We start from the raw sequence: 26664 nt of genomic DNA, 5'->3' as shown, positions 1-26664 counted from the left end.
ACAACTTGGTGCGTCATTCACGAAATGTGAGTTATATTAATTCGTAACGATTAACATATATTATAATGAGTTTTTTGTATGTCTGGATATTTCAGCAGAGGTAAATATTTTCTACGATAGTGAATACATATATGTATACGATCAAAACACTACACAATTATAATAAGAACCTTCTTATGAACCCAATACCACACCCAATATTAATCGATTTACTAGAAACTGGCTTTCATTTTCACAGCACTTTTTAAACTAGAATTTCAATTTCGACTCGGTGAATAAATGTGTTTCTTTATATTACATATCGGATCGAGCTTTCAAGATGAAATAAATGAGCGTGCTCCGCGCACATTGTTTTTTTGTGATAAAAATGTCTGTATTTGTTTTTTAAGAATTCATTATCCAGTAAGGAATTGATTAATTTGCGGTGACGTAATTAATATTGTGGGAGATTAGCTAGTTACGGGGTGTCCCAAATTCGATTTCCATTATTGTGGTCTTGAAAACCTAAAAATTTCAAAATTCCGAAAACCTGCTGCAATCGATGTAATACAAAATCCAGGCCTCTACTACGAAAACATAAATTGATGAAAGAGTAGGAAAAACAAAAAAAAACGAAAAAAAGTTGGTTTTGCAAAATAGGCTTCTTCGGCACGTTAAGGTCCACCCAGAAGGACTCTAAAAAATAATCTTTTTTCTATATAAAGGGAAGAAAAATTAGTTACGAAATTTGCTTTTGTAGGAAATTTCTTATTTTTACAGATATTTTATGAAAGTATTTGGAAACTCTAAAACTGAAATTTGCTAATTACATATCTATACGCTACTTTGCTTCCATTTAAACGAGATTTTGCACGGATCAAAATGCTGGGTCTCGAATTTGGGACACTCTATATAATGGTTTTAAACAAGGTGCACTTAATTTTTTATTGAGTTCAACGACTTTTTTTACACCGGTTGACCGGTATTTTTTTTTTTACGTGTTTGCTTCACTCATTGTCTGTTATGTTAGATGGAAAAAACAATACCGTTTTATTTTCGTTCGAAAATAATTGAGGTAAATTAGAAATAAATCTAGATAAATTTGCTTTGAAACATCCTGTGCACTCCTCCAATACCTGAATAAATAGTTTCATTTTCTTGATAATTCCTCCAAAATTGAGAAAATAACAACATATTTACTGGAGTTACTACCAGAATATCCACCAAGAATCCTAATGATCTACTACTGATTTGAATCTTACTGATCCTACCGATCTACCTAATGAAAAACATACTGGTTGAAATACATACCTACTTATCTATATATTAAAATTTGATGACAATGACTCAATAATGACATGAAGCAAAATGATACATAACAAAAACGGAATGTCGCCTGTCTCTGTCTGTTGGATAAGAGTTGAGGAGGAAAACAATACAGTATTTTCTTGATTTCATGCATACTTGGCTACCTATAATAAAATCGTTTATTGTTGAAGTGTACTGGTGAATCTACATGGAAAAATTGAACTACGTATTTTGTATAAAAAAGCTGATTTATTATTTTCATAGTTCACAAAAAGGTCTATCTGCGCATGTACAGAGTATCCCGTTTTACGCGCCTCTTATATAATTTTTTAATTTCAATTTTCGAAACCAGCTCTGCGAACAGCTACCTTCACACAAGTTTAAGTATTTTAGTTATCAAATTCAAAAAGGCAGCTTTAAGACGTTCTTGAGTTAGATGGCCCACAATAGGCATTTTCAAGACGGTAAATGCATACGTCGAGATAGATGAATAACTCACTAAATAAATTAAATGTATACAGCTTAAACAAATAATATTTACAATTTAGAAAAATGACACAAAATAAAACTAGTCGAGCCAATGGATCTTTGCATGCACATCAATGTGCCTCTATTAATTTATTGCCATCTTATGCAATAAAATCTAAAAAACATAAAGTTCATGTACTTTTTCCTTTACCAGTAAATTACAAGTTAAACTTACTTATAACAGTAAATGAGCAATTATCAACAAGTACTATGCAATAAACTTTTATACTGTTATGTAATATTATTACGCGCAGCTTGTAGCTCATGCGCGCTGATGTCTCAATATTTTCAGGACAACCACGGAACGTACTTCGCAATACAAATGAAGCAAATGTTATTTCTGAACTTTGATGTATATGTATATGTGAGGATTTTGACGGGAAACTTCATTGATATGGTATTACTGTACGATAAATTTTTATCACGAAAGTTATCGTACAAAAGCGAAAATTGAAAAAACGGTTGATCTAGATAGTTTACATCATTAATGATTTGAAATTTTAAAATGTGACGTCAGATATATTAAGCTAAACATATGCTGTCCTTGTCGTCGTATGTATTATTTAAGAACATATAGCAGAAACATACTTATGTCTTAAACCTCTAAAAAATACGTTTCGGCTCCGTACCCTATATTCTGTAATATTGCAGAAAAAAAAATTAAATATATAATGCATATTAGGTGCACGCATTGTATGACCGCATACAAAGATTCATTGATCCGACTATACATTCACAATGGTTATTATTGAAATTATATTAATAGGTTCCCATGTTACTTTTACTTTCAGTGTGCAATGTCGATTATAGCACTTGTTGACTGATGTTTGATTGCTGAATAATTCAGTATATCCAGGTAATTAACTAAAATGAGTATATCAAATTCCCAGTTTCAATGTTATCTCTAACACATTAAACTAAGCTTATCTAACACTTTTTGGTAAAAAATGGTATTTACACTGCTAGAGCTGCACATTGTATTTACAAAATAAATATGACAAATTAAGTTCAATAAATTAAAACAATAACACATAAGTAAACATAAATAACGAACAAAACATTATCAGAAATAAATTGGAAATCATGATGTTAATCTATGCAAACATTTGGGATTCGAAGGTGATGTATTCAAACCACTTAGTAAGGAAAATATTTACAGTTTTTACATATCAGTGTATTTTAGAGAATATAATTAATTTTTGGTCAGTTTTTTAAACGTATCCATACCTGAGAAAACATGTATTTGCGGCAGTTCTTAAAACATAAGATTAATCAAGTTATAAGCTGCAACAATAAAAAAATGAGCCTTTAAAAACGATGTTCCGCTAGTAAACGCACGTTTTGCCTTATAACTGCACTCGATGTTTTCTTGGTTCTCATAGGGTTGGAAAATTGGAAGACTTTCTATATTTTCTTTCTGGAATAAGATAGAAAGGTGATACAAACCTCGCAGAATAAAGAGGAAAAATTAAAACTAAAATGTTCAAAAAAGGAGTTGTAACTTACAATAGCAAGTGTGTCATCCCTCTTTCTGCAAAACGTCATGTGCAGACCTTTGTAGAAGTATTCTTCCATCTTTTTAGTCAGAATCGTCTCATTATACGGAATGCTCTGCAAGTGCATCATGAAGGACTTATTCCTAAATTCCTGAGGTTCTGAAACAAGCCAAGTTTTAATATTGATTGACTACCAAAAAAGATTAACTAAGAAAAACAGACAAAAAAAAATTGACTAATAAAATAAATTAAAAAATCGGATAACAGAAAGAATTAAAAAAATTATTTAAAAAAAACTTTACCTTTAATAACTAGCTTTTCAAACAAATTATTCTCAGCGCCCTCCCCTTCAATCACATATTCTTTGGCATTTCTCAGTTCCATTATCGCTCTGGAATTAGCTTCAGGTGACAATTCATCCCCAGGATTTATTTGAAACGGCTTGCGTGTACTAACTGGCACCTTTTCATCATTCTCCATTCTATCAAAATCGGACGCCATCCATTTAAGAAAAATGCAAATTACAAAATACTCACTTTCCTTCAAGTAGAGCCCTCTCCACCATGCTCATGTTTTTCCCAAAAAACTCTTTCACTCCGAGATTTTCAAAAAAATAGCGAACGGGAGGGATGGAGTAGCAGCCCGCCAGTTCAGTTCTGGGGTAGTAAAGAACGAAAGAAAGGCACATTTCGTCCCTAGTAGAGTAACCTCCAAGTGTGGGCCTAATTCGATCTTCAGTGGAGTAGGTGCACTCCGTGATGAGACCGTCTCCAGGGAGAATTGTCGTATCCTGAGAAAGGGCCCTCGATTGCTGGTAATTGAAGTCATAGCGGTTGTCCTATAATGAATTTCGTCATTTAAATGAAAGAGGGAGAGAGTGTGAAATTACTTTTTCGTGCTTACGGTAAAAAGGAGAAATCCGATATTATTTCCCCCTAGATCCAGGGATTTTAAAACTGGTTGCAAATATTGAAATTGAATGCGCAGCAAACGCGACAATTTAAAGTTTAATAGGGCTAGGGAGTTTAATGAAACGTTTTATGTAATTTTATCTCTCTAATCCCGTTTAATGCATATTTAGAGCGTTACGAACGCACGACCTCTAACTGAATGAATATTCCTTGAACCCTCTGGGATTTGAACCGTGGGCTTCGTCTGAAAGGGTCAGAGGTATCGGAGCTAAATTTGAGAAACTCCGAAAAAAAGGGGGAAAAACTGCATGTTGGTAATAGTTTAATTCGTCAATTTATCTGGCATGCTATTCAGCCTCTTTGAATTGCAGCTTTAATATGATCATTCACTCTTTTTACTTTCTTTCCACAACTAAATCAGATCAAGCATGTTTTGCGATAAATTAAATTATCGGAACGGCCAATAAAATAGGCTCGTTTATTTACTATTTTAATATCTTTTGTCCGCAGTATATATCAAATTATTATTAAACATTTTTTTAAATACAAATATTTCAGAAAATGCACGGGACAGATTGCTCTACCTCTTTCAATTTCCGAGATACGGATTACCATTCATATTCATTTCTTTGATTTTGATTTTCGCAGATTTTAATTTTAATTTGTATTCTCAAAAAAAATCTAGAAATTCATTGAATTGACAAAGCGAACAATGCTATAAAAAAAGAGGAGGAAAGAGGAGTAAATAATGCTAAAGGTGGTAATATGACTGAGTGCTTACCTCTTCTTTCGTGATAGATCATACTAACTACTTATTTTCAAGACCCTTTTTTACCGTAATTTTCGTTGCTTTTAGGTAATATTTACCTGCGCAAGGGGCTGCATCTCCTTCCCAGCTCGAATATGAATTAACTTGAGTTTTCTTCCAGCGAGGTGTGAGTGCAGCATGACCGACACAACATTGATACCATCTTTGGGAAACACCTATGCATAATTTTCAATAAGAAATATAGACATTTCCAAGACTCAAGTAAATAATATTTCAGTCAATAATCTCACGGAAAACCGCGCGGAACAAAGAATTTTCAAGGAACTTCTGGCTGCTCTCGAACTGAACGTATTTAAAACTTTGCCTTAGACAAAAGTTTCTAGTGCAAGCAAATGAGTTTTCTAAAATCGGTTCCGATTTAGAAAAATAAATAAATAAATGAATAAAAATATAATTGTCGGTTTTATGGCTAGACAAGGATCCGAACTTACCTCCTTTGTACATCCAAGACTGCAATATCCGGCCGTCTTGTACTCCTTTTGATAGGGCGGAATGAAATGCAAAGTTGATGGGGCTACTCCAGTAATGAGGATGCCTGCTTCGTTTGGTCTTAGCTTGTTTGTATAGCGCAATCTATAAAATAAAAAAATATTAAAAAAATTATTAATTCAAATTCATTAAAGAAAAAAGCGACCTCTTCTTATGAGCGCAATATGGGTCGCAAGAAAGGCTTCGCGGCGAAATGGTGGTTTGTGCTCTTGGTAGCTTTAAATTTGGATATTGACGCAATCAGAATTTCTCATTTTGCCCATATTCTCACCTTAATCCTGATGTGTCTCGAGCGGAGATCATTTGTGGATTGTCGAAATGCATTTCCAGCATATAGAATGATACCTTCTTCTCTGCCAGAGGCAAACCAACGTGTAAAGGAAAATTTTCTCCTGGAACAAATCGAACATTGGTTTTCCTGGATGTTTTTTATTTAAATGAATACCTTTAGATCCTATAGCCCATGCAACCAAAGGAGTCAGACATTTCTCCCATTCCGCAGGCATATCGCTATAACACAGTTGCCCTTCGTCCTTAGCGAATTTCTCCCAAATGTCCATATTGGCCCCCTCACCTAACTCACACTCATGCATTATCATGTGATGCACCATATTGCTGTGGTTCGCGCCTACGATGGGCTCGAACCCAGTGATATGATGCTTTTCGTTGAAGGTTGGAGCCTTGAAGACTTTGCACCAATAGACAGTGCCCGTGCTGGTTTGGACTTCGAACTAAAATCCATAAGGCAATTATTTAATTAATTTTTTTCGGTGCCTCATAATGAAGTATAATCTGGTTATTGGTAAACCCGAGCCGGTAGAAAGTTTATACGAAACTGCATATAAAGCCTCTTCGAATTTTCCAATACTGCGGTGTTTGGAAATTTCAATAATGCCTTCGTCTAGCTTTCTGCTTTTAGCTGAGAGAGGATACACTCAATAGGAGTAAAATTTCAACCTTAATATTTAGTTCAAAATAGATTTTAATATAATATTAAATTTTGCGTGCATCAATCGCATATTGCGGCAGGCACACCAATTTTTTTCCATATGAAAAGGGGCCGACCAATGATTAAAAAGTGCTTTTTAAGAAGTATACCCAGTTGTTGTTATTATTTTTTTCTCAATGAAACCAAACGAATTTTTGTGGTAATAATAGTATAATATTGGACCAACATATAATGGAAGCTATGATCCACGATACACAAGAGGAGATGACTCGCATATATGGCAGAGTGATACTTTACTTTGTTCGCGGTTATAATCCTTATTTATTGTGTCTATTTATTCCCACCATTCTGCGAGAAGTAGTTTTTAAATTATTCAGGAAAAACTGAACTTAAAAAAATGAAGAAACGTCAGCTGGATATCAATTCTCTTTTAACATTGAAAGTGCGCAGAATCCAAAATTAATTTTACCTAAGGCCTATACATTAATTTGACGCAAATGCGACTCAACAGGGTTTTGTTTTCGCACTCTCAAAATATTCTCAAGTTAATTCAGTGGTATTAAATATTCATAAGGCCTTATCTACATCAAGTTTATAGCCGACGTTTTTACAATGTGTACAACTTTACATTTTTTAAAGCTCCTACTTTAAGTCTACAATAGGCAAAAATGTATACCACCAGATAGCAATAAATGTCCTGTTAAGAGTTTCTAGAAATTGCGTAAATTGGTTGAAAATCGCAAATAATAGTCGAAGGTTTTTTGCTTTATTCATCAACTGTGAAATTTCGATGAATATCACGCGATTATCCAATAAGAATTGTCTGTTCAAAATTGAAACAGCTCTGCATGTCTTGGGAAGTATACAATAAAAAATAATGGGCTTTAATTGAGCGTTTATAGAGATTTTTTAGTAATCGGTATTGCGTTAGGTGGGCGAGATCCGCAAATAAATCAGAGTTGTTTTATTCATCGATTGTCAATTTTCGAGAAATCCCCTGGAGCTCATTCGACAAGAATATTAAACAGCATAATTGGAATTCCCTATCGACATTCCAGATAGCGTTAGATTGAAAACGCATATTTCAGTCGGGCTTGAAATATGGACTCAGCTAGCAACCTGTAATAATTAAATGGGGAAGTGCCATGAGCTTCTAGAGCTAATAACGCTGAGAATTTACTCTTAACAGATTCTGATATTACTTACATTATTTAAGACAACATCCCAATTTCTGGTTAAGTCCTCTGTAGTCGTGCCTACCGTAGAGGGACCCAGTAGATGTACGCTCTGGACACCCCTTTTCTTGCCATGGAACACCATCTCGCCCTCATACTTGGGGTCGCGGTCATTGAGGGCCCAGATTATTCGCACAGTATCTCCCTAAGGAAAAAAGACCAATAAAAAAAATTATTAACTTGTCGGACTAAGATTTGTATACAAACGCGAATTTACTTCTATTGGGTCGTTTGTTTCAGTTTGTTTATTAAAGATCAAAAGAAAGGAAACTTGTAGGTCTCCTCATTTGCTTTTGCATGTCGGACGACAAGGGTTGCTCACAATAGGATTCGTAAAGGGAGACATTAATGTATAAATTAACATGCTAAAGAGATGAACCGGTAAATTCGCCTTGACATAGTTGATTGCGCTCATGAGGCAAATGCTTTGAAGAGTTTTTATAACGGGACAATTGAGGATGATTTATGAGTATTGAACCAAATTACCGTTAAAACGTAATCGTCAGGATCACAAGTATCTAACACCCTCCTAAACTCGATGATGGTGTGTGTCGAGTTTTGCTCCCCCTTCATGAGGGTGTAGTTGTCGACCATGTCTCTCACGGGGGCACTTCCTTGGCTTTTGGGTGCACCATGACAGTCCTGAAACAGAATTTTATAATGAAAGTTTTCGCAGAATATGTGAAGATGTAAAGCACTGCAAGGAAGGAGTATCAATGGCGTTTTTGCAATTTAAGTAGCTTCTCGAGAACGTTGATACCAGAGTTACAAAATCGGTTAAATTAAGGCAAAGCTACGCAGTTAAAGTTCTGTTTTGAAATTTGGTCAATTCCGACTTGTTTGGAAAAAATAAATCGGAGCAAGGGAATTTTTTCTTAAGGATACCTTAACCATCCGTTATTTCATAAACCTAGATATTTAAAAATGGTAATACTCTCTATGTTTTAGGCACTGTACTAACTTCCCGGCTTGTCACATGGCTTGACTTGATTAACCTAATCAGTGTATTGCGAACTAGCAGGAGATTTGCGCATGATTTTTTGAACGACATTTAATTGCGAGATTTCAGCAAAATATGTGAAAAAGTACATTTCATTACGAGTCTGGAAAAAGGCATTTTCCGGTGCGCGCGTGATGGTTTACATTATGAAAGTCATGTAAGCTCGAGAAAATGCATTTCGCACGTGTAATGAATTATTGTTTTTATTGCCAGTTCAAAAAACGATAAACGATAACTCGAATAGAGTTACTTGCTCTTAAATTGAAATTTTTTGGTTGGAAATAACATTGCAAGATTTTTTCGTAGTTTTAGTTTACACTGGTATTTATATTTATAGCAGAAATCGAGTCTAGAAAGCAGAAAGTTTCATAACTTAAACTTTTTTGCGAATTTTACCATCCAAATTCTCTAAGCATCATTTAAATAATTACTTAGTTCCTTGTCAAGTTGTCAATTAAAGAGCTTTGATTCAGCCTGCAAAAATACATCTCTACGAACTGGGGTCTCTGAATTTATTGGATTGATCTAATGCCTAGATATTTCAATGTCCAAATGTCTAAATGAAGGAAATTACGCCGTCGTTGGTATTTTCTCTTATCAATAATCAATATACTTCTTAAAAGAGGGTGTGGACCAATATAATAAGAGCAGGCCAGGACTGAAGATGGCTTTTTGGTTCGAAATTTTAAAACTCGAGAAACATACCGCCATTGGTGTCTGATTTTCATTCAAGATTCAAAGAATATTCACTATTCTAACGGTTTCGTGTTAACCGACTTAAAATTGAATTTTGTCCTTAGATGTTCTCCTAAAACTCTTGTAGGTTTTGAACTGAATAATAATTGTCAGGTAGTAATTGGCTAAAAACGGATCTGAAAAACGGAAAGACCTATATACCGGAAATCGTCCATTCTCGTAAGGAGGTATTTACATGAACTGGAAGCGTACCTCGTAAAGAAAGAAAGAATGGGGCCCCTTCCGAGACCGGATACAGGAAGTTGGGGGGAAACGCCGGTCTGGGTGGTTTTAAACCGCGAAACGGCTTTTAATTTTCTCTTATTGGGAATATCGAGATAAAATATCCCACTAGAACGTGCAACACTGATAATAGTTATTTATGCTATAAGTACGTAATGCAGGGTTTTGTGAGACGAATTAATTTATGGCCGAGCGAGCTTGCGTGTGAGCGAGGCGATAAATTGATGAGTTGAATAAAGCCTCATTACCTACGCCTTACATACGGCGTCTTATGTCGGATTTCATGTTAATTTACCTTTTAAGCCAAAATTGAAATACCTCTTAAAATTTCTCAATCGTCAATCTAAAAAAAAATTATGTTCGTTAGTTAATATCAACTCCATCGAAAATTGCATATGTTCTGTAGTGCTTGATTCTATTAGAATTGTAAATTCTGCTTTAATGCATGAGGACTATAATGCGTCAGTTTTTGACTGACAAATACGTGTATCACAGAGGGCCCTTTTTATAATCAAATCGGGCTTATTCTATTACCTTACTTTAAGTTATTCAGACCTGGCAAAAACACTGAAAACGCGTGTTTCTTTTCCAAGCATTCTTAATTTCTGCTTACATGAAAATTAACTAATCGCTTAAAGTTCGGCTAGATAGAGGTCAATCAATTATTACTACCCAAGCAGGGCTTCTCGAGCTTGATAGAACGGAATTTCACCCTATTAGCGCCAAGTTGACCACTCTGAACCCGGAAACCAACTTTTCCACTAATTTACACTTTAACTCCTAGAACAAACGTATTCTCTATTCCCAGTCTATAAAGCAAACCCTTAAGGCTCAATTTGTTTCTTGACCAACAAAACCAACAATTGTGAGAGACATGAAGCGGAAAGCGAGATGCCTTTTCACTTCTGTGAATTCACGCGAAAACCCCGTTTAAAGCCTCAAATCGATGAGAATAAATGTATATTATCTGTTTTTATTCATATCGAAATAACAATGAAATCCAATCGGGGAAAGAAAGACGGCCATCATATAATTTCCGGTTTAAAACTCCGCTTCACGGATTTAGAAAGATGAAGAGGAACTTGGAACTTTATGCCAGACGAACTGCATGCTTCCCATTTCTGAAAACTGGAAAATTTTGTATTATTTAATTCCCAAAGTTACGTTTAGGAAGTTGAACGGATGTTCCTTAAACCAGATAAAACTTCCGGAATCGAGGGTATTTACATTCATGAAAAGTTTCATTCTTCCATTCCTCAACAATGCAACAAACAACTTATGAAAGTTAGAAGTTTTTCCTTTCAAGCCTCGCAAAATTATCAATACTGCATCGTTTGGAATTAATTGAGTTGCAACTAATGCAACCGCAGGACTAATTATTTGCATGTTTGCCGTGGAAATACCGGTAATTGGTATGCCACAAATGTGGAATTCCAATAAAGCAGTAAATAAATCCGAACAACTATAATTTTGGTCAGATAACATCCAGCGCAGTAATTGGAAGCTTTGCAAGTGAAAGATGATAACCTCGTCATTCTGATCGCTTTGAACTGAGGCTCTCGGACCCATTATGCAGATTAGAGGGAAATAAACTGGTTGGGAGTTACTATCATATCACCAGTTAATAAGACTAAAATTAGTGATAACGTTGGACAAGAAGATCGTCCGAATCTCTGGAAAACAAACTAAGGAAATTTCATAATAAAAAAGAACACAGTTGTATAAAATTTGCATCGACCAGAGCCATACCCGGAAGGGAAACGCTTCATGTGGCTCTTGAACCGACTTAATTTTCTTCTAAAATTTAAGAATCTGTAGTAACAATTTTGTTTGCATAATTTTCGGTATTTTTTTTGTATGACTGGATAAGTACACGACGAAACGAACTTTTCCAGAAATTCGGGTGCAAAAACCGATAGAAAAAATTAAGTTACTTAAATAAAAAATAATTAAATGTGGTCAATTTTGCAGGCGATGGGTGAAAAATCTGAAGATCTCGGTGGCCAAGGCAACAAATTGATCTTATTTTGCTGAAAGTAGTCCAATGTAATGCTCTGTTGCAAAAGTTGTACTTATGTTTCAGAGTAAATTGGCACGTTATTACTACTTAATATCGGTTAATCCTTCATTTGCCACATGAAGAATAACGTTACTTGTACTAAATATTCGGAAATTGTTGGTAATTGCAGGATACTCGTACCAGACACATACAAGGTGTTTCAAAGTTAAGTCTACATACGCTATTAGGAATTAGAGTACTTGACCATAATTTTTAAGTGTACCCATATATCGTAGGTATAATAAATATCGATTCATTCTCTAGATACAGGGCGTTATCGTTTGTTTTACTCAATAACTTTATAGTTATAATTTTAGACCTACCCGCTATAACTAATTCAAATTTTGTGGATAGTCACGTCTTAACATACACTATAAGATACCATTAATAAAGTTCTTAAATTTCAGGTCCGAATTAGGAAATAAAAAAGTTTTTTTTTTAATGTTTATGAATTTGAATACTCTGTATATTATCTTCTTCAAAACCAAATGGAGCCTTCAATAAAGCATTAAAAGCTGTCTTTACTGTATTAGTTTCATAGCGCCCACACGTATCGTTTTGTCTCAATAACGAGACATTAAAAAAAATTTAATATTTAATAATTGTTCGAAATAAACGCCATCCTTGAATTGCAATAACGAAAAATTAAATTAGATAATACAATTGCAACACAAAAATAAAAACAGTTATAAAAGGTGTTCAAAGTGACTCGTTTGCTTGTATGCATTTTCTTATTCTCAGGAACAGTTGGCTTATTAAATTAAATTTCAAATCTGAGATTTATAAAGGAGAAATAAACGCAAGAGAATATCTCCTTCAAAGAATAAATGACTGCTGTACGACAATTAGAAATAATCCCGACATTATGCGAAACGCAATAAAGCAACTTTCGCTGAGAGCAAGAAAATGCATACAAGCAAATGACAATCATTTTGAACATTTCTTATAACTGTTTTTATTTTTGTGTTGCAATTGTTATTATCTAATTTAATTTTTCGTTATTACAATTCAAAGATTGCGTTTATTTCCAAGAATTATTAAATATTAAATTTTTTTTTTAATGTCTCGTTATTGAGACAAAACGATACGTGTGGGAGCTATGAAACTAATGTGGTAAAGACAGCTTTTAATACTGTAGTGAAGGCTTGGTTTAAAAAATATATATATATACAGGGTATTGAAATTCATAAAAAATCCCAAAAAGACTATTTTATTTCCTAATCCGGATCTGCAATTTATAAACTCCATTAATGATATCTTATAGCGTATGTTAACACGTGACTACCCGCAAAATTTGAATTAGTTATAGCCAGTAGATCAAACGTTATGAGTATAAAGTTATTGAGGAAAAAAAAGGGAAACGTCCTGTATTTCGAGAATGAAACGATATTTAGCTATGATGTACAGGGTGTTTCTGAATAGATGGTAAAAATTTTAATGGGTGAATCTTGAGCCAAATTTAAGACGAAAAATTCATATAAAAACATGTCCAAAAATACTTCGTCTTCGATCTACAGTAGGAATCTTTAAAAAAATCTTAACAGGAAACAGTTGTCAACTATTGAAAAGTCAATAGTTGTCAAACCTGAAAGCAAACAAATGCAGCAAAAAATCATGGCAAACTGCATTAAGTATTACTTTAATATTTAAATTGATTGATGTAAACACTTTTGTCTATTATCAGGAATATTACCTAAACCATTGATTTAAGCGAAATTATGCAAAAGACTGAAAAGTGAGAAAACTGGTGAGGATCTTAGTTTCTCTAAAAGAATCAAAATATTAACAGGAAAAAAATGTAATAAATGAGAGCTCAAGACCCACCAATCCGCATTACCCCGTACATAAAATCAAAGTTCGAACATTTCCGTTTGTAGGAAACACTCGGCGTATGATAGTACAAATTTTCAGCAGGTTTCGATAAAAAAGTAAACAATTAAAAAAAACGAAAAAAAAAAGTTTTTTAATGCCCTGTAGATCGAATATGAAACATATTTGGACGTGTCTTTATATGAGCTTTTCGTCTTTTTAGCTTTTAGCTCAAGATTCACCCATTCAAATTTCTACCATCTATTCAGAAACACTCTGTATAAGTGAATTTGAATCATGGTGAAGTACTCTAAATCCGGGTAGTGTACGTACAGTTAACTCCGAAACACCTTGTATAATGACTCGTACGAGTAGGTGATGAACCAAAAACCACGTTGTCATCTAACAGTATAGCATTACTCGCAAATAGAAGCAATTTTTACCTTCCCTCGTATGTACGTGCACACTTATTAAATCCCTCAGGGCATAGGCAAAAACAACTTCTCAGCCTCGTTCTAGCGGGGAAACCACCAGCTGCTTTGCAACAATTACAGCACTCCATTTTGTGGCAAACTTGCAAAACCGGCCGTTATATGTTTAGAAGTTACAGCAACTAAAGTCCAGCAGATATGGATCTGACCCTGTAGCCTTCTGCTACTCTCACGATTTTTCATGGAAAAATACACATCTTAATCAGGATGCTCCCAATTGCGATGCCGCATTAAAATTCACAAGAAAAGCAGTGAATAATTGATTAAAAAAATGTCAAAGAACATGACTCATTGTCCTAATGCCCGTATCCTGTGTCGAACATATGCGGTACGAGCACACATGTATAAGCAGGTAACAAAGGCAGCTGCTCGATTACCAGAAGATTTTAGACATATTGCATAATGGTTTAGTTCAATCGAAGGGGGACTATTCATAGGATTGGAGTTTTCGTTAGAATCTGCAAATATTTGCTATATAATTTTCCACAATGAAAATATGTCAATTCATCAATTTTGAATCTATTAAATTTCTTATAAAAACAAGGTCGTATTCAAATAAATTAAATTGAATATAGTTGGTCGAAGACGAATCGTTGATACAGCACCTGCCGTTGCAGCTTTTAAGCTGATCTAAATATGCTATGATAAAGTGTCATCAGGTTTTCACAAAAAAACAATAACAAAATAATTAAACAAATACTCCTAAATAAATAAAAAATAAAACTAATATCTAAATAAAACTCATACTGAGTGTTATTTTGTTGGCTTTTGCACTACATAACTTTTTCTCTTTAACAACCTCCTGCCATTTCTGAGATCCTCACTGATTCGCCTTATATTGGACACAATGCGTAAAAGCGCACTTGGTCCACTCTGCACGCTTGCTCTTTTTTCTTTTTTTTTAAACCCTTAGTTTTCGGTTTATTTACAAAAAACGTATTTGACAAAATTTTATTTTTTCCCAATATTTCCGAAACCGAACAAATTTTGACAACAGTGTCTCGAGATCTTAACTTGTCATCAAATTTGACAACTTTTGTCTAATTTAACCGAACTTGTAACTTCCATGGTTTAAAAGATAGCCCGTGGCAATTGGACCACCCTGTATAGAAGCCTGTTGAATAATGAAACTTGTGCGAATATACCCACCAATAAAACCGCCTTCTGCTGGTCATCAACCCAACCCATGACAATGTCAGCACCCTCCATGCTGCCAGTGCTGGTGAAGCCTAGCCCAACATAGCCCTGAGTCTTGGCTTCCACCCTGAAGAGAATCTCTTGGTGCCTTGGTTGCCATTTTAGAACCACCAGCCCCTCGTTGTCCAAAGACATTGTGTGGCTCCAATCTATGTCCGTGTCTCTTTTGGCACGTACAGTCCTCGAGGTGTCATCTTTGTCGTTATTATACTGGATGTTCAAAAGAGTCTGATCTGTGTGGTTGGTTGATGTGAGGAGGTACTTGTCTCTATGTGGTTGATCTGGCTTGTCTTTGGAATTATGAGATTCTTCAAAATTGTTGACTTGTTGCACGTGTTTAACGTATTGATCGAGAAGGTCTTCGGTTGAAACAAAGTTGATTGCTCTTAGAAATAATATGAGGTAGATGGCATGGCGGTTGCAATAGTATCCCATGTTGGTGGCAGGTTCAGACGTGCATTATCTAAAAAAATGGAACGATCGTTAACAATAATTTAGAAAGATTAATATCTCAATATGGGTGTACCAGAAGGAGCAAAAAACATTGCTACCTGCGAGTGTATTAAATAAAACATATAATTAGAACTTCCTCTCAGTAATGGGAGAAGAACCTGTTTGGAATAAATTTACATCTTCTGAATAGGCGACTTTTTCGGTCTTATACGGAAATAGCTTTTAAATAATCTACTTAGCAACTCATTTCTCTATTAAGACATTATAGGCATTATCTATGGTAAACATCCAGTTCTTTGACTTTCAATAGCAAGCGAATTAATGTCTTTCACTTTTATGAGTCTCTGATCAGCAGGAAACTGCGGATTACCTTTTTAACAAAAAGTATATCCACTTTACGCAATATAACCTTAAAAATTTGCCCTCCATGTATCTCTTTGGTGATTTCCCTTCGCCTACAAATTAAGCGTTCCTTTGAAAGAGCAACCAAATGGCCGCAAAATGTTCGGAATTTAAGTTGGCCAAAAAACGTTTGGGCGTATTGGTATTCAATGTAATCTTAACCAGAATTTGGCTCATTAAAATATCCTTCAGGTAAAATAGAGATCGTTTCGAAGAACAACATTTGGGGGACTGTGGCGATGTAAATAAAGATATGGTTGATGTAGTTGCGAGGTATATAATTTTGTAATTTAATGAATGTTTTGCACTGCTGTTTCTCCAAAAAACACAAATTTCTCCTCGCAAAAACTTGTTTCCAATGTATACACAAACATTTTCATTATAGCTCATAACAGGTCAACAAAACGCTCAAGCGCGTAAAACAATCTTTCGGGCTTTCGAAAAGGAGCGCAAAATAGTGATTTTTTTATTAGTTCGCTTTAAGTGCGGACGTAGATTTTACCGCTTGAATTAGTTCGCTTTTAGAACATTGTACTTTTGTTTATTTTAATATTTTATACCATTATTTATTTTTGTCCTTTTAATTTAATTCATTGAATAAATTAGGTATCTTTTTCGACGAAATAAAGTTATATTTCCAGTGAATGTTAAGAAGGTGGTGATTGTATAAAAAATTATATGCGTCGGGCAAGCGCAAAGTCTTGTCGCTCTCGAGAAATATCCGTCCTCCAGCGACAATATATCATTTTGCGCTCCCTGGTAATACACAAACAGTTACTATCTGCAATTCTCATAAAAGTGAGCGCTTTCTGGCGTATTTTGGAATTGTAAAAGTCATTGTTCCAGGTTGGTCCAGGTTTTATTCATACATGCGGTCGGGAATTTCCGATATTGTGTCAAATAGCCAACTTAGGAAAATATTCCTTTACGGCTGGTTGTTCTTGTATAGATGTTTAAAATTTACATTATGAAAATTAATCTTGAATTGTAGAAAAATTGTAAGTGCACTTAGAAGGAAATCGCCTAAGTCTCGATTCCGTCTGACCTATTAACCATTACATCGTCGACCGAGAATACTATACCGATTTTACAGGACACCCCTGTAAAATCTGTAATGGATCGTTTAATGTGAAAAAAATTATAACGAAAAGAGATTTACTTTATTTTAAAAAGCACTTGCTTCGATTAAGCCACCATTCAACTGGATACATTTCTCGCATCTTTTAGTATTACGCATCACTTTTCTGAGAGATAAGGGAATAATCTCTCCACAGGCGCGTCTCAGCCTCATGCATAGTTCTTCTCTATTTCTGGGGCAGTTTTTATACACTTTTTGTCTAAGAGTACTCCACAAAAAGGAATATAATGTGGTCAGATCCGGCGATCTGGGTGGCCATTGTATTAATGGCAATATTCAGCGACGAAGTTACATTTATTACTAATGGGATAGTTTTCTCACAGAATTGTAGATTTTAGTCTCACGAAAATTTACGCTAGATTATCAACTGCAAAAGTCAATATAATAACTTAAAAAGTAAATGTTTGGTGCGAAAATATCCATGACAAATTTATCGGTCCATTTTTTCTTGAGGGCAACATGAATTCTGCAAGTTTTTTAGAACTATTGAGAAATGAATTATCCGATACGAAAAATGTATCCAATTGAACGATGGCTTAATCGAAGCAAATACTTTTTAAAATGAAGTAAATCTCTTTTCGTTATAATTTTTTTTCAAATTCAACGATCCATTAAAGATTTTACAGGGGTGTCCTGCTCTTAAGTGGGTTAAATTTGATTGTTCTATGATTTTCTTATGAATAAACATTTTTTAACAAAAGAGATACAACCATTTCGAATTATTCTAAAGTTATTGCTAAAGTTAAATTTAAAATAAAAAATTCCCTAATGTCTTCTCTTGAAGTTTCGTCATGAGAAAGGGGCAAATTAGGCATTGGATTTTAAATGAGCACTTGTCAAGAACTTGTCACAAACTAGAGTTATTGATGCCCTACAACATATAAAAAACTATCAAAATCGGACCACAAATAAAAATTTTACAAGGGTGTCCCTCTCTTAAGTAGCTCATACTATACAGGGCTATTCACCCAACCCGTTCATTAGAAGTTTACTAGGATCTAAAAGTGATACGAATTTGAAAATTTGGAGTTAAGTTAAGTTCGATATGTACTATTTTTTAAAAATATTTTCAACTTGCTGTCACTTCCGGTTTAACCGGAAATAGCTGTAACTTGCTTATTTCAAATGGAACTCCCAGTATATTATTTTATTTTTAGATTCTACATAATATTTTAGGTACATTTTCTGTATAATGTTCTATACTTAGTTCTTACCGTTTTTGAGATATTTGACCTTGAATTAAAAACGTGCCTCTGTAATGACCAAATTTAAAGTTGCATATCTCCGCAGTTATTAAAGACATAATCATCATATTTTGTAGAATGTCAATACATAGTCTTAGGTTCACATTTTCACTAGCTATATGGCTTAGTATTATACAGGGTGTCCAAAATTCAGCTCCTAACATTTACATTTTTGAAGTTGCAAAAGTCGTTTTTTTTTAAATGAGACACCGTATAACTTTAAGCAGTATCAAGTAGAAAATGTAATTCTCTATCGAACTGTATTAGGGTTACCTATACCTATTCCAAACCATTTTCGAAATAATTAAGTTTATGTGAAACTAATAGTACATATTCATTCTGGTAAATTTTTATTTTTCGCGTAGTTGGCCATGGAAAAGAAATAATGACAGTTACTACTTACATTGCAGGTTTTTGTTTTTCGGAGGCTGTTAGTAGCAAAATTAAAGCGAAACTTTCAATCAAAATGGAAGAATACACAAACGCTCATATTCTCAATTTGTTTTATATTCACGGAGAATGTTATAAACTATTGGAGAGAACTTGCCGTGTTTTTAATGAACGACATCCCCATTTGCCGCCAATAAACAAGACAAAATTCAGGAGAATTGAAACTAACTTTTTACAATTCGGAAAAGTTAGCGCTACAAAAAATGTTCCTAAACGAGTGACTAGTGACGAGGGTAATGTAATGAGTACATTGGCATATTTTAACGCATTTCCGCAAAGTTCAACAACATCTGCAGAAAAGGATTTGGGGAGTTTCAGCTTCATCTATTCAAAGAATTCTGAAAGAACATCGTATGCACCCTTACTCTTTTCAACACGTACAGGCTTTTAGACCAGGCGATGATCTTCGGCGAATAGAATTTTGCGAATTTATGCTGCTAAAAATTCAAGAAGACCCTCAATTTCTTTCAAAAATACTTTGGACAGATGAGTCGAAGTTTTCTAGAGAAGGAATAGCAAATAGAAAGAATCAGCATTTCTGGGCAGTAGAAAATCCACATGTTTTACGCAATGTACATTTCCAAGACATGTTTAGTTTTAATGTTTTCAGTGTATTATGCTATGATCAGGTTCGATATTGTATTTACAATGCAAATTTAAATAATGACAAATATTTGGAAATCCTTCGAGAAATTGTTACTCAATTTGTAGAAGAAATTTCTATTGGTGATCATCAAAATTGCTGGTATCAGTTAGACGGGGCTCCTGCACACAATTCTCGCGAGGTTTACTTACAATTGTCACGAATGTTTGATGATCGCTGGATTGGACTCAATGGCCCTTGGAGATGGCCACCGCGGTCTCCTGGCTTAACATCCTTAGATTTTTTTTTATGGGGCTATATTAAAAGCAAGGTTTATTATTCTCCAGTAAATACCCGCGAAGATTTGCTCAACAGGGTGCGGACAGCGTTTGACGAACTGGACAATAATCAAGTTCGACAAGCTGTAGAAGGAGTCCAAAGAAGAATTGATCTGTGCCTTCAGATGAACGGTCAACATATTGAACATTTATTATAATACAATTTCTTTGTGTCGAAGATTGTTGAAATTTAGTTACAATAATTAGTTTATTAACCTTATTTATTATTATGTACTTCTTTATTCAACAATGGTTTAAGAACATTTTTTGTAGCGCTAACTTTTCCGAATTGTAAAAAGTTAGTTTCAATTCTCCTGAATTTTGTCTTGTTTATTGGCGGCAAATGGGGATGTCGTTCATTAAAAACACGGCAAGTTCTCTCCAATAGTTTATAACATTCTCCGTGAATATAAAACAAATTGAGAATATGAGCGTTTGTGTATTCTTCCATTTTGATTGAAAGTTTCGCTTTAATTTTGCTACTAACAGCCTCCGAAAAACAAAAACCTGCAATGTAAGTAGTAACTGTCATTATTTCTTTTCCATGGCCAACTACGCGAAAAATAAAAATTTACCAGAATGAATATGTACTATTAGTTTCACATAAACTTAATTATTTCGAAAATGGTTTGGAATAGGTATAGGTAACCCTAATACAGTTCGATAGAGAATTACATTTTCTATTTGATACTGCTTAAAGTTATAGGGTGTCTCATTTAAAAAAAAACGACTTTTGCAACTTCAAAAATGTAAATGTTAGGAGCTGAATTTTGGACACCCTGTATAATACTAAGCCATATAGCTAGTGAAAATGTGAACCTAAGACTATGTATTGACATTCTACAAAATATGATGATTATGTCTTTAATAACTGCGGAGATATACAACTTTAAATTTGGTCATTACAGAGGCACGTTTTTAATTCAAGGTCAAATATCTCAAAAACGGTAAGAATTAAGTATAGAACATTATACAGAAAATGTACCTAAAATATTATGTAGAATCTAAAAATAAAATAATATACTGGGAGTTCCATTTGAAATAAGCAAGTTACAGCTATTTTCGGTTAAACCGGAAGTGACGGCAAGTTGAAAATATTTTTAAAAAATAGTACATATCGAACTTAACTTAACTCCAAATTTTCAAATTCGTATCACTTTTAGATCCTAGTAAACTTCTAATAAACGGGTTAGGTGAATAACCCTGTATACATATATGTATAGGGTGTCTCAAAAATGTATGTCAAAAATGGTATCTTGAGATTATTTGAGGCAACACATTAAGATTTGGTTCAAAAATTATTTTAAAAAAGTGTTTCGTTTAGACGCTATTGGCGGTCAAAGTTCTTGAAAGAAAAACATATTGCTATATCTGGAGAATGCTTCAATGGATTTCAATGAAACCATATATTATTCTATTATTTTTGAAAAGACATACAGCTTCCTTTTAGCTTGGGAACAAAAATCGAGAGAGCTCTGTAGATTTTTCTCTCTCCCCTGCGCTACAGAGATTTCCTATATCAATATCGAAATTTGCCCACCTTATACATACCATCCGGCCAAATTTGAACCACTGTGACTGGTTTAGCCAGAAATTTTAAACTTAATTGTAATAGGTATCTCATTAATAGTATGGTATTAATGGACAGTAAATCAGGATTTTTTTTGAACAAATAGGTAGTAAATTGCTTTAGAGACCTGTCGATGACAAACATTTTCATTAAAACTAGAGTGAATGCTGCTTAGTTTCCAATGAACACATATATCTTTATATATATCATTGCAATGATTATCATTGAAATATGATGAAAAAAGTGTAGCTAATTTCTGTGTTTTAACAAATGATTGGTAATATATTTACTAGTTTCTGTTACGTTGGGCTGACGTATTACTCAAAGTAATCTATAGCTTGCAAACCGTTAATCATACACTTCTATAATGAGTAGATATTAAAAGCGAAGTTAAAACACAGAGAACATTTATGGAAATTATCGGTTTATAGGCTTATGCGAGCATTACACGTTAATGGTAGTGGCTCCGGGCATAAAATTAAAATAATTCACCTAACTTCTTCGACTACGGGCGCCATTATAGTTCTACGTTTCAGAGGTAACGATTATTTAGGTAATTACCTATCTTTAGACTCTGTATAGAATTCCTGCTTCGGGTGAAACGAGGTTTTAAGCTAGTTAGAAGTTGCTGTGCGAATCAAAACAACACAAAAATTAAGATTTGATGTCCAATTTTACATAAATTTTCCTTTTCATGCTCGAGCTGATCTGCGTCTGATTCTAAATTGCGCCTTGAGTGCATTGCACTTCTTGAAACTTATTGTTTTAAATCCGAGACAGGTTCTGCATTAAATTATGGTGATCGCTGAGCAGTATGACTCATTATCTTTCGGCGTAAAGAATACCTAAATAGTCACAAACACAGAATAAACGGTTAAAAAGGAGACGTTTGTTGAATTTTTATTTCCGAAATATACCTGTTATGCGCAAAATGCTTATAATAGCCTTGGGAACATGATAAATTCCAAATTAATAGTGTTAATGAAATTACGCGTCGGGTCGCCGATAACGAAGAAGTTTTACCTGTGAAAAATTGCCTTTTTATTAAGCCAATCGAGCTAAAAACTGCTCGTAAAAAAGGGAGATAATTGATCAACTTTGGGAGAAATTTTGAAACGTTTTATGCGTTTTTTTCGAAATGCAATAAACAGATTTCTTTTAGTCGATCGATAAGCGAATATTAATTTCAACTTCTATTAACTTTTAGAACGATTAATAATCTTTACAAACAATTTATAATGTCTTGATTATTAATCGCCGTCATTAATCAACTCGTTTGCTAAATAACTATTAATTGTCGTGCGCGCGGGATTAGCGGCCGGAGCAAGTCGCAGCGGTGTAACGAGAAGGCCCCCCGCAGTTTGCGATTCAGGGTCCCCTTACCGGCAGGGAGCAAATGTTAAATTTGCTCCTCAACACATTATATCCCATAGTTTGAGTGTAAATATGAACATTGGAAAACTCGCCTCATACGTTAATACTCGGTATATCCAACCGATGGTAATGGAGAATTTAGTCACATGACGTTTTTGTTTCAGAGCAAGATGAATTCTGAAACCGCAATTTTTATAATAGTGACAAATTCAGGATTAACTGAGACCACAACAGATCAAAGATTGGTAGTTTTTCCATAAGGGCTCAGTAGGGGTTTTTGACGTCAATTTCGTATTTATCCAGCTTTTCAGAATTGTAGAAAGATTAATCATAACAAAAGTTAGAAACGGTTCAGGCTCTCATCATTCTTCAAAACGTTCCATCTTGGCATCATTCCGCGATGGAATTGGTCGATTATCAGGTCGATTTTTAATGGGATTTCACCACGATAATAATTATTTTCCTGCTGCCTCCAGTGCTTCTTTGGCAGTTAAGCAAAAGAAATCCTTTGAGAACATTTTTTTACCATTTTCAGGCTTTGGGCTCAATTACCTGCTGTAAAATTAATGTACCATACTCATAATAATTTAATCGATCACAGTAACCCAAATGCTTGATCTGAACAAATGAATACAATGCATTTTTGGGAAAATTTTTAGCAAAGTCTTTGAGTCATACTTATTCGGGGCCATGTTCCAGCAAGCAATTTTTCAATTACTGCGTTGTGAGATTATAAAGATTGACCCGCTAGTAGCGTACCGCAAAAAAGATTCGGGGCGAGTCAAAGGAAAAAGTTGCTCCAAGAGAAAATACCGCTCTGTAGATTTTATCAACGATTTTTAAGATATTGTGAAGATTTTTTCCACGATTACAACATTCCAATTTAATATTCAACAATTTTATTCGACTTTAAATCCAATTTTGACTGGAACGCATTTGATAAATGACTTTACCGATCTTCCCAGATTTTTCTTGACCAGAAATGTCTTGCCACCCCGTTAATAACGTTAACGCAAGCTGTAAAACGTATCGTGAAAATTCTGGGTATATCGTGTATCACATACAGTATGTCCCAACAGTATGCTGAAGCTTGACTGATATCTTTTCTAGTGTTAGAATTGGAACAAAATGTTAAATGGAAATTATTGGATAGACAGTATCTTACGGCTTCCATCCATTAATCCAGCAGTCAGCAGCAGCAATCCTAAGATCATTGTTTATTCGCATACGAAACAGGTCAATTTTTCGTACACATTTAAGTGCGGAAAACTTCCTGCGTGAAAACAGAAAGCGGCAAGAGCGTGCGTTTCGGCGCGAAATAAAGCAGTAAAAAGGACACTTTCCCGCACTAGTGTGGAAATGTCGATCAGTTGCAATTTTCCCCATCGTTTGTATTTACCATGTCTAGTTGCAGTGCACTTTGTATAATAAATAATCTCCTTGAATCAATATCGGACGATGTTGCACCAGTATTAATGAATATATTAAGCAATTCGATGTTGAGAGAGCGTATCGAATATCCAGAGGCTTTAGGTTATCCACTGAGAAATGATTATGTAGGCTTACATTGTATATGTGTGGATAGATTGCTGTTTTGATTTGGTTGAAAGGGACAGAAGATGTCGGATTTGCTAACTATAGTTATCATCAGTTTCCAATAAAATACGTATTTCAGTTTCCATTCCATTAATTCTAATAAACCAATTACTTAACACGATATTCCTGTCCACTATTCTCTATTGATTTAGCTCTGACTTTCTGGGTAGAAAACTTTTAGCCTTCAGCCATTAACCAGGTTTCCATTACTTTTCTTCTATGCCTCTAATCCCTAGAGCGTCAACTAGCAATTAATGTTTTCTAGGATTTCAACGTAGTAGGGACCCTCTTTTTTCAGTTCCTATTATGAGTGAGAAATTCTAAAATAAGTCGTGATAGCACACATTTTATCATTATTAACACCTGAGGAATTTATTATTAGTTAGTCCATATCGTGTTCTATTATTGGATCTTCTCTGATCTTTTTTTTAACCAGAGAAGCCTCAATGTGTTCTTAATAAATTGCTCAAAATCAAAGAGTTTTTCGTATCTTTGGAGCATAAAATTGAGTTTGCTGAACGTACCCAACAGAATTTTTAAATCATTAGAATCTAATTTGATTATGAAATAATCAATACGTTTACCAAATCGCCCTTAAGGCAAATTGGCAAGCAAATAATGCCATTGTGAGTTTTTGATTAATTGAAGGTAAACAGCGTAAAAAGTTTTTACTATTGCTCAACGCGCCTTTTACTCTATTTTCTTCAGGTCGCTCTCGCAGGCATTGAGCAACAATTCCCGTTTAGCGTAATTTCAATTAGAGCCTTTTTTGTTTTCTACAAGAATATGTTGAGTTAGGGGCTAAGCAAAGAGTTTTTTCTAATAAAGGAACACGCTGTAGCTTACCTGTAATACCGTAGGAAGTGAACTCGCTGAGAGTAATCCAATAAGAGTATTCACTATAATAATACGAACTCGCGAAAATAATTATTCAAGTCATTCCCGAAATAAACGACTTGAACCCGTATGAAATCGTTATTCCTGTTCCTTCTCGGCCGGTTGCCCGTACGAATTTAATGGTGGCATGTGATGGTCTGGTACCCAGGCCGGGGGCAACCCTCTTCCTTTCCTACCATGCACATCATCAATCGCAGCACACTGGCTACCTACAGATGGCTTTCAATGGGCGAGTAACGTTGGTTGCACTACTAAAGAGAAAACAATGCGGTTTAGATTTATTGTGAATATTCATGAAATATAGGCACTACCATTCAAAATGGCGGTTTGAAGTCAAATCCATGGGGATTTGTTTTTAAGACTTCAAAACCCCAAAAATTCTTCATCGGGGGATATGGAACACTCGTAATATGTGCAACATGGAGATGTATAAATTTATATTAATGAACGTGGAATAAGTGTAATAAAAAATTACCGGACGATTTCCAAGAACTGCAACAATCGATTGTTAATTCATGTCTACTATTGGATATAATACTTTAGGTGAAGTGCTGCGATCGACTTCGGTACAAAATAAAATTTTCAAACCTTTTACATCTGTAGTTTTCCCACAATCGACCGATGCACATCCCGGGAGACCACTGTTTGTACCACTTAACAGTTCTCGCTCAGCTGGCCATCATGTTTTTGTCAGATTGGCACTATTGACATATAAATTTATCCTCGCCAAGCTACACAGTATGCTCAAATTAGGTCTGCACCTATGTGTATCTTGGAGACTATAAGAAAAATAAAAGTGGGTTATGACTCGTGTTAAAAAAATACCCTGTATAGAGCTACCTATTTAGAAGATGTGAAGTAGCATGTTTGGAGGGCAGGGCGGTTTTACCATGCAGACTTTTCCATATCGGTTCGTCTGATAATTTGTATCGACCATAATAAAATTTATGTAGGTTCTTGTGAAAACAATAACTATTCTCTATTCTGAGGGGAAAAAAGAAAAATTTTCAGCACGTATTTGAGCCGGGATGTTGACTATGCAGGCAACTTTGGTAGGTTTCCGAATACTAACAAATTAGGAGTAAAATTGTATATAGCAGCATTAGTAATGACTTTTGAGCTATATAAAAATCGTATAGAAAATTTTCTTGAAGGAAAATTCTCTAATTTAATGACATTTCGTAACGAATTATTTGTTAAAGGCAGGAACTTGAGTTAAGTTTGCCTGTTATTACCAAGTAGTTAGGGGTTTCGTATACGAAAAAATTCATACAAAATGTTGATATCAAGTGCTGCTCAAGTGTTGTAGAAAAGTTTAACCTGGTAGAAAGGGGCCTAACTTTCCAAAAAGTGTCTGGCTG

The 26664-nt window shown here is 34.5% G+C and overlaps 1 protein-coding gene across 1 annotated transcript; it reads right to left on the bottom strand.

Annotated features, from left to right (window-relative positions):
- Positions 1-1537: 1537 nt before the first annotated feature.
- LOC136411215 (MOXD1 homolog 1) lies at positions 1538-25467 on the bottom strand. Its single transcript, XM_066393707.1, has 12 exons — positions 25253-25467; positions 15211-15721; positions 8211-8366; positions 7696-7869; positions 5986-6271; positions 5812-5932; positions 5483-5624; positions 5090-5206; positions 3848-4149; positions 3614-3792; positions 3322-3470; positions 1538-3232 (listed from the first exon to the last, which is right to left on the bottom strand). The coding sequence occupies exons 2-12, from the start codon at positions 15691-15693 to the stop codon at positions 3071-3073; spliced, it is 2271 nt and encodes a 756-aa protein (XP_066249804.1). The 5' UTR covers positions 15694-15721; positions 25253-25467; the 3' UTR covers positions 1538-3070.
- Between the last annotated feature and the right edge of the window lie 1197 nt (positions 25468-26664).

Source organism: Euwallacea similis, chromosome 1 (genome assembly GCF_039881205.1).
Source record: "Euwallacea similis isolate ESF13 chromosome 1, ESF131.1, whole genome shotgun sequence".
Taxonomy (NCBI): Eukaryota; Metazoa; Arthropoda; class Insecta; order Coleoptera; family Curculionidae; genus Euwallacea; species Euwallacea similis.
Note: the sequence above shows the minus strand (reverse complement) of the source record. Positions and strands in the feature narration are given on the sequence as shown.

Excerpts from the sequence above, each read along its gene's own strand:
- LOC136411215 (XM_066393707.1), bottom strand. The coding sequence starts at position 15,693 with ATGGGATACTATTGCAACCGCCATGCCATCTACCTCATATTATTTCTA. Across the intron at positions 5,625-5,811 it reads CGAGACACATCAGGATTAAG|ATTGCGCTATACAAACAAGC; the intron begins GTGAGAATATGG and ends TTTATTTTATAG. Across the intron at positions 3,233-3,321 it reads GGGATGACACACTTGCTATT|AAAGAAAATATAGAAAGTCT; the intron begins GTAAGTTACAAC and ends ATCTTATTCCAG.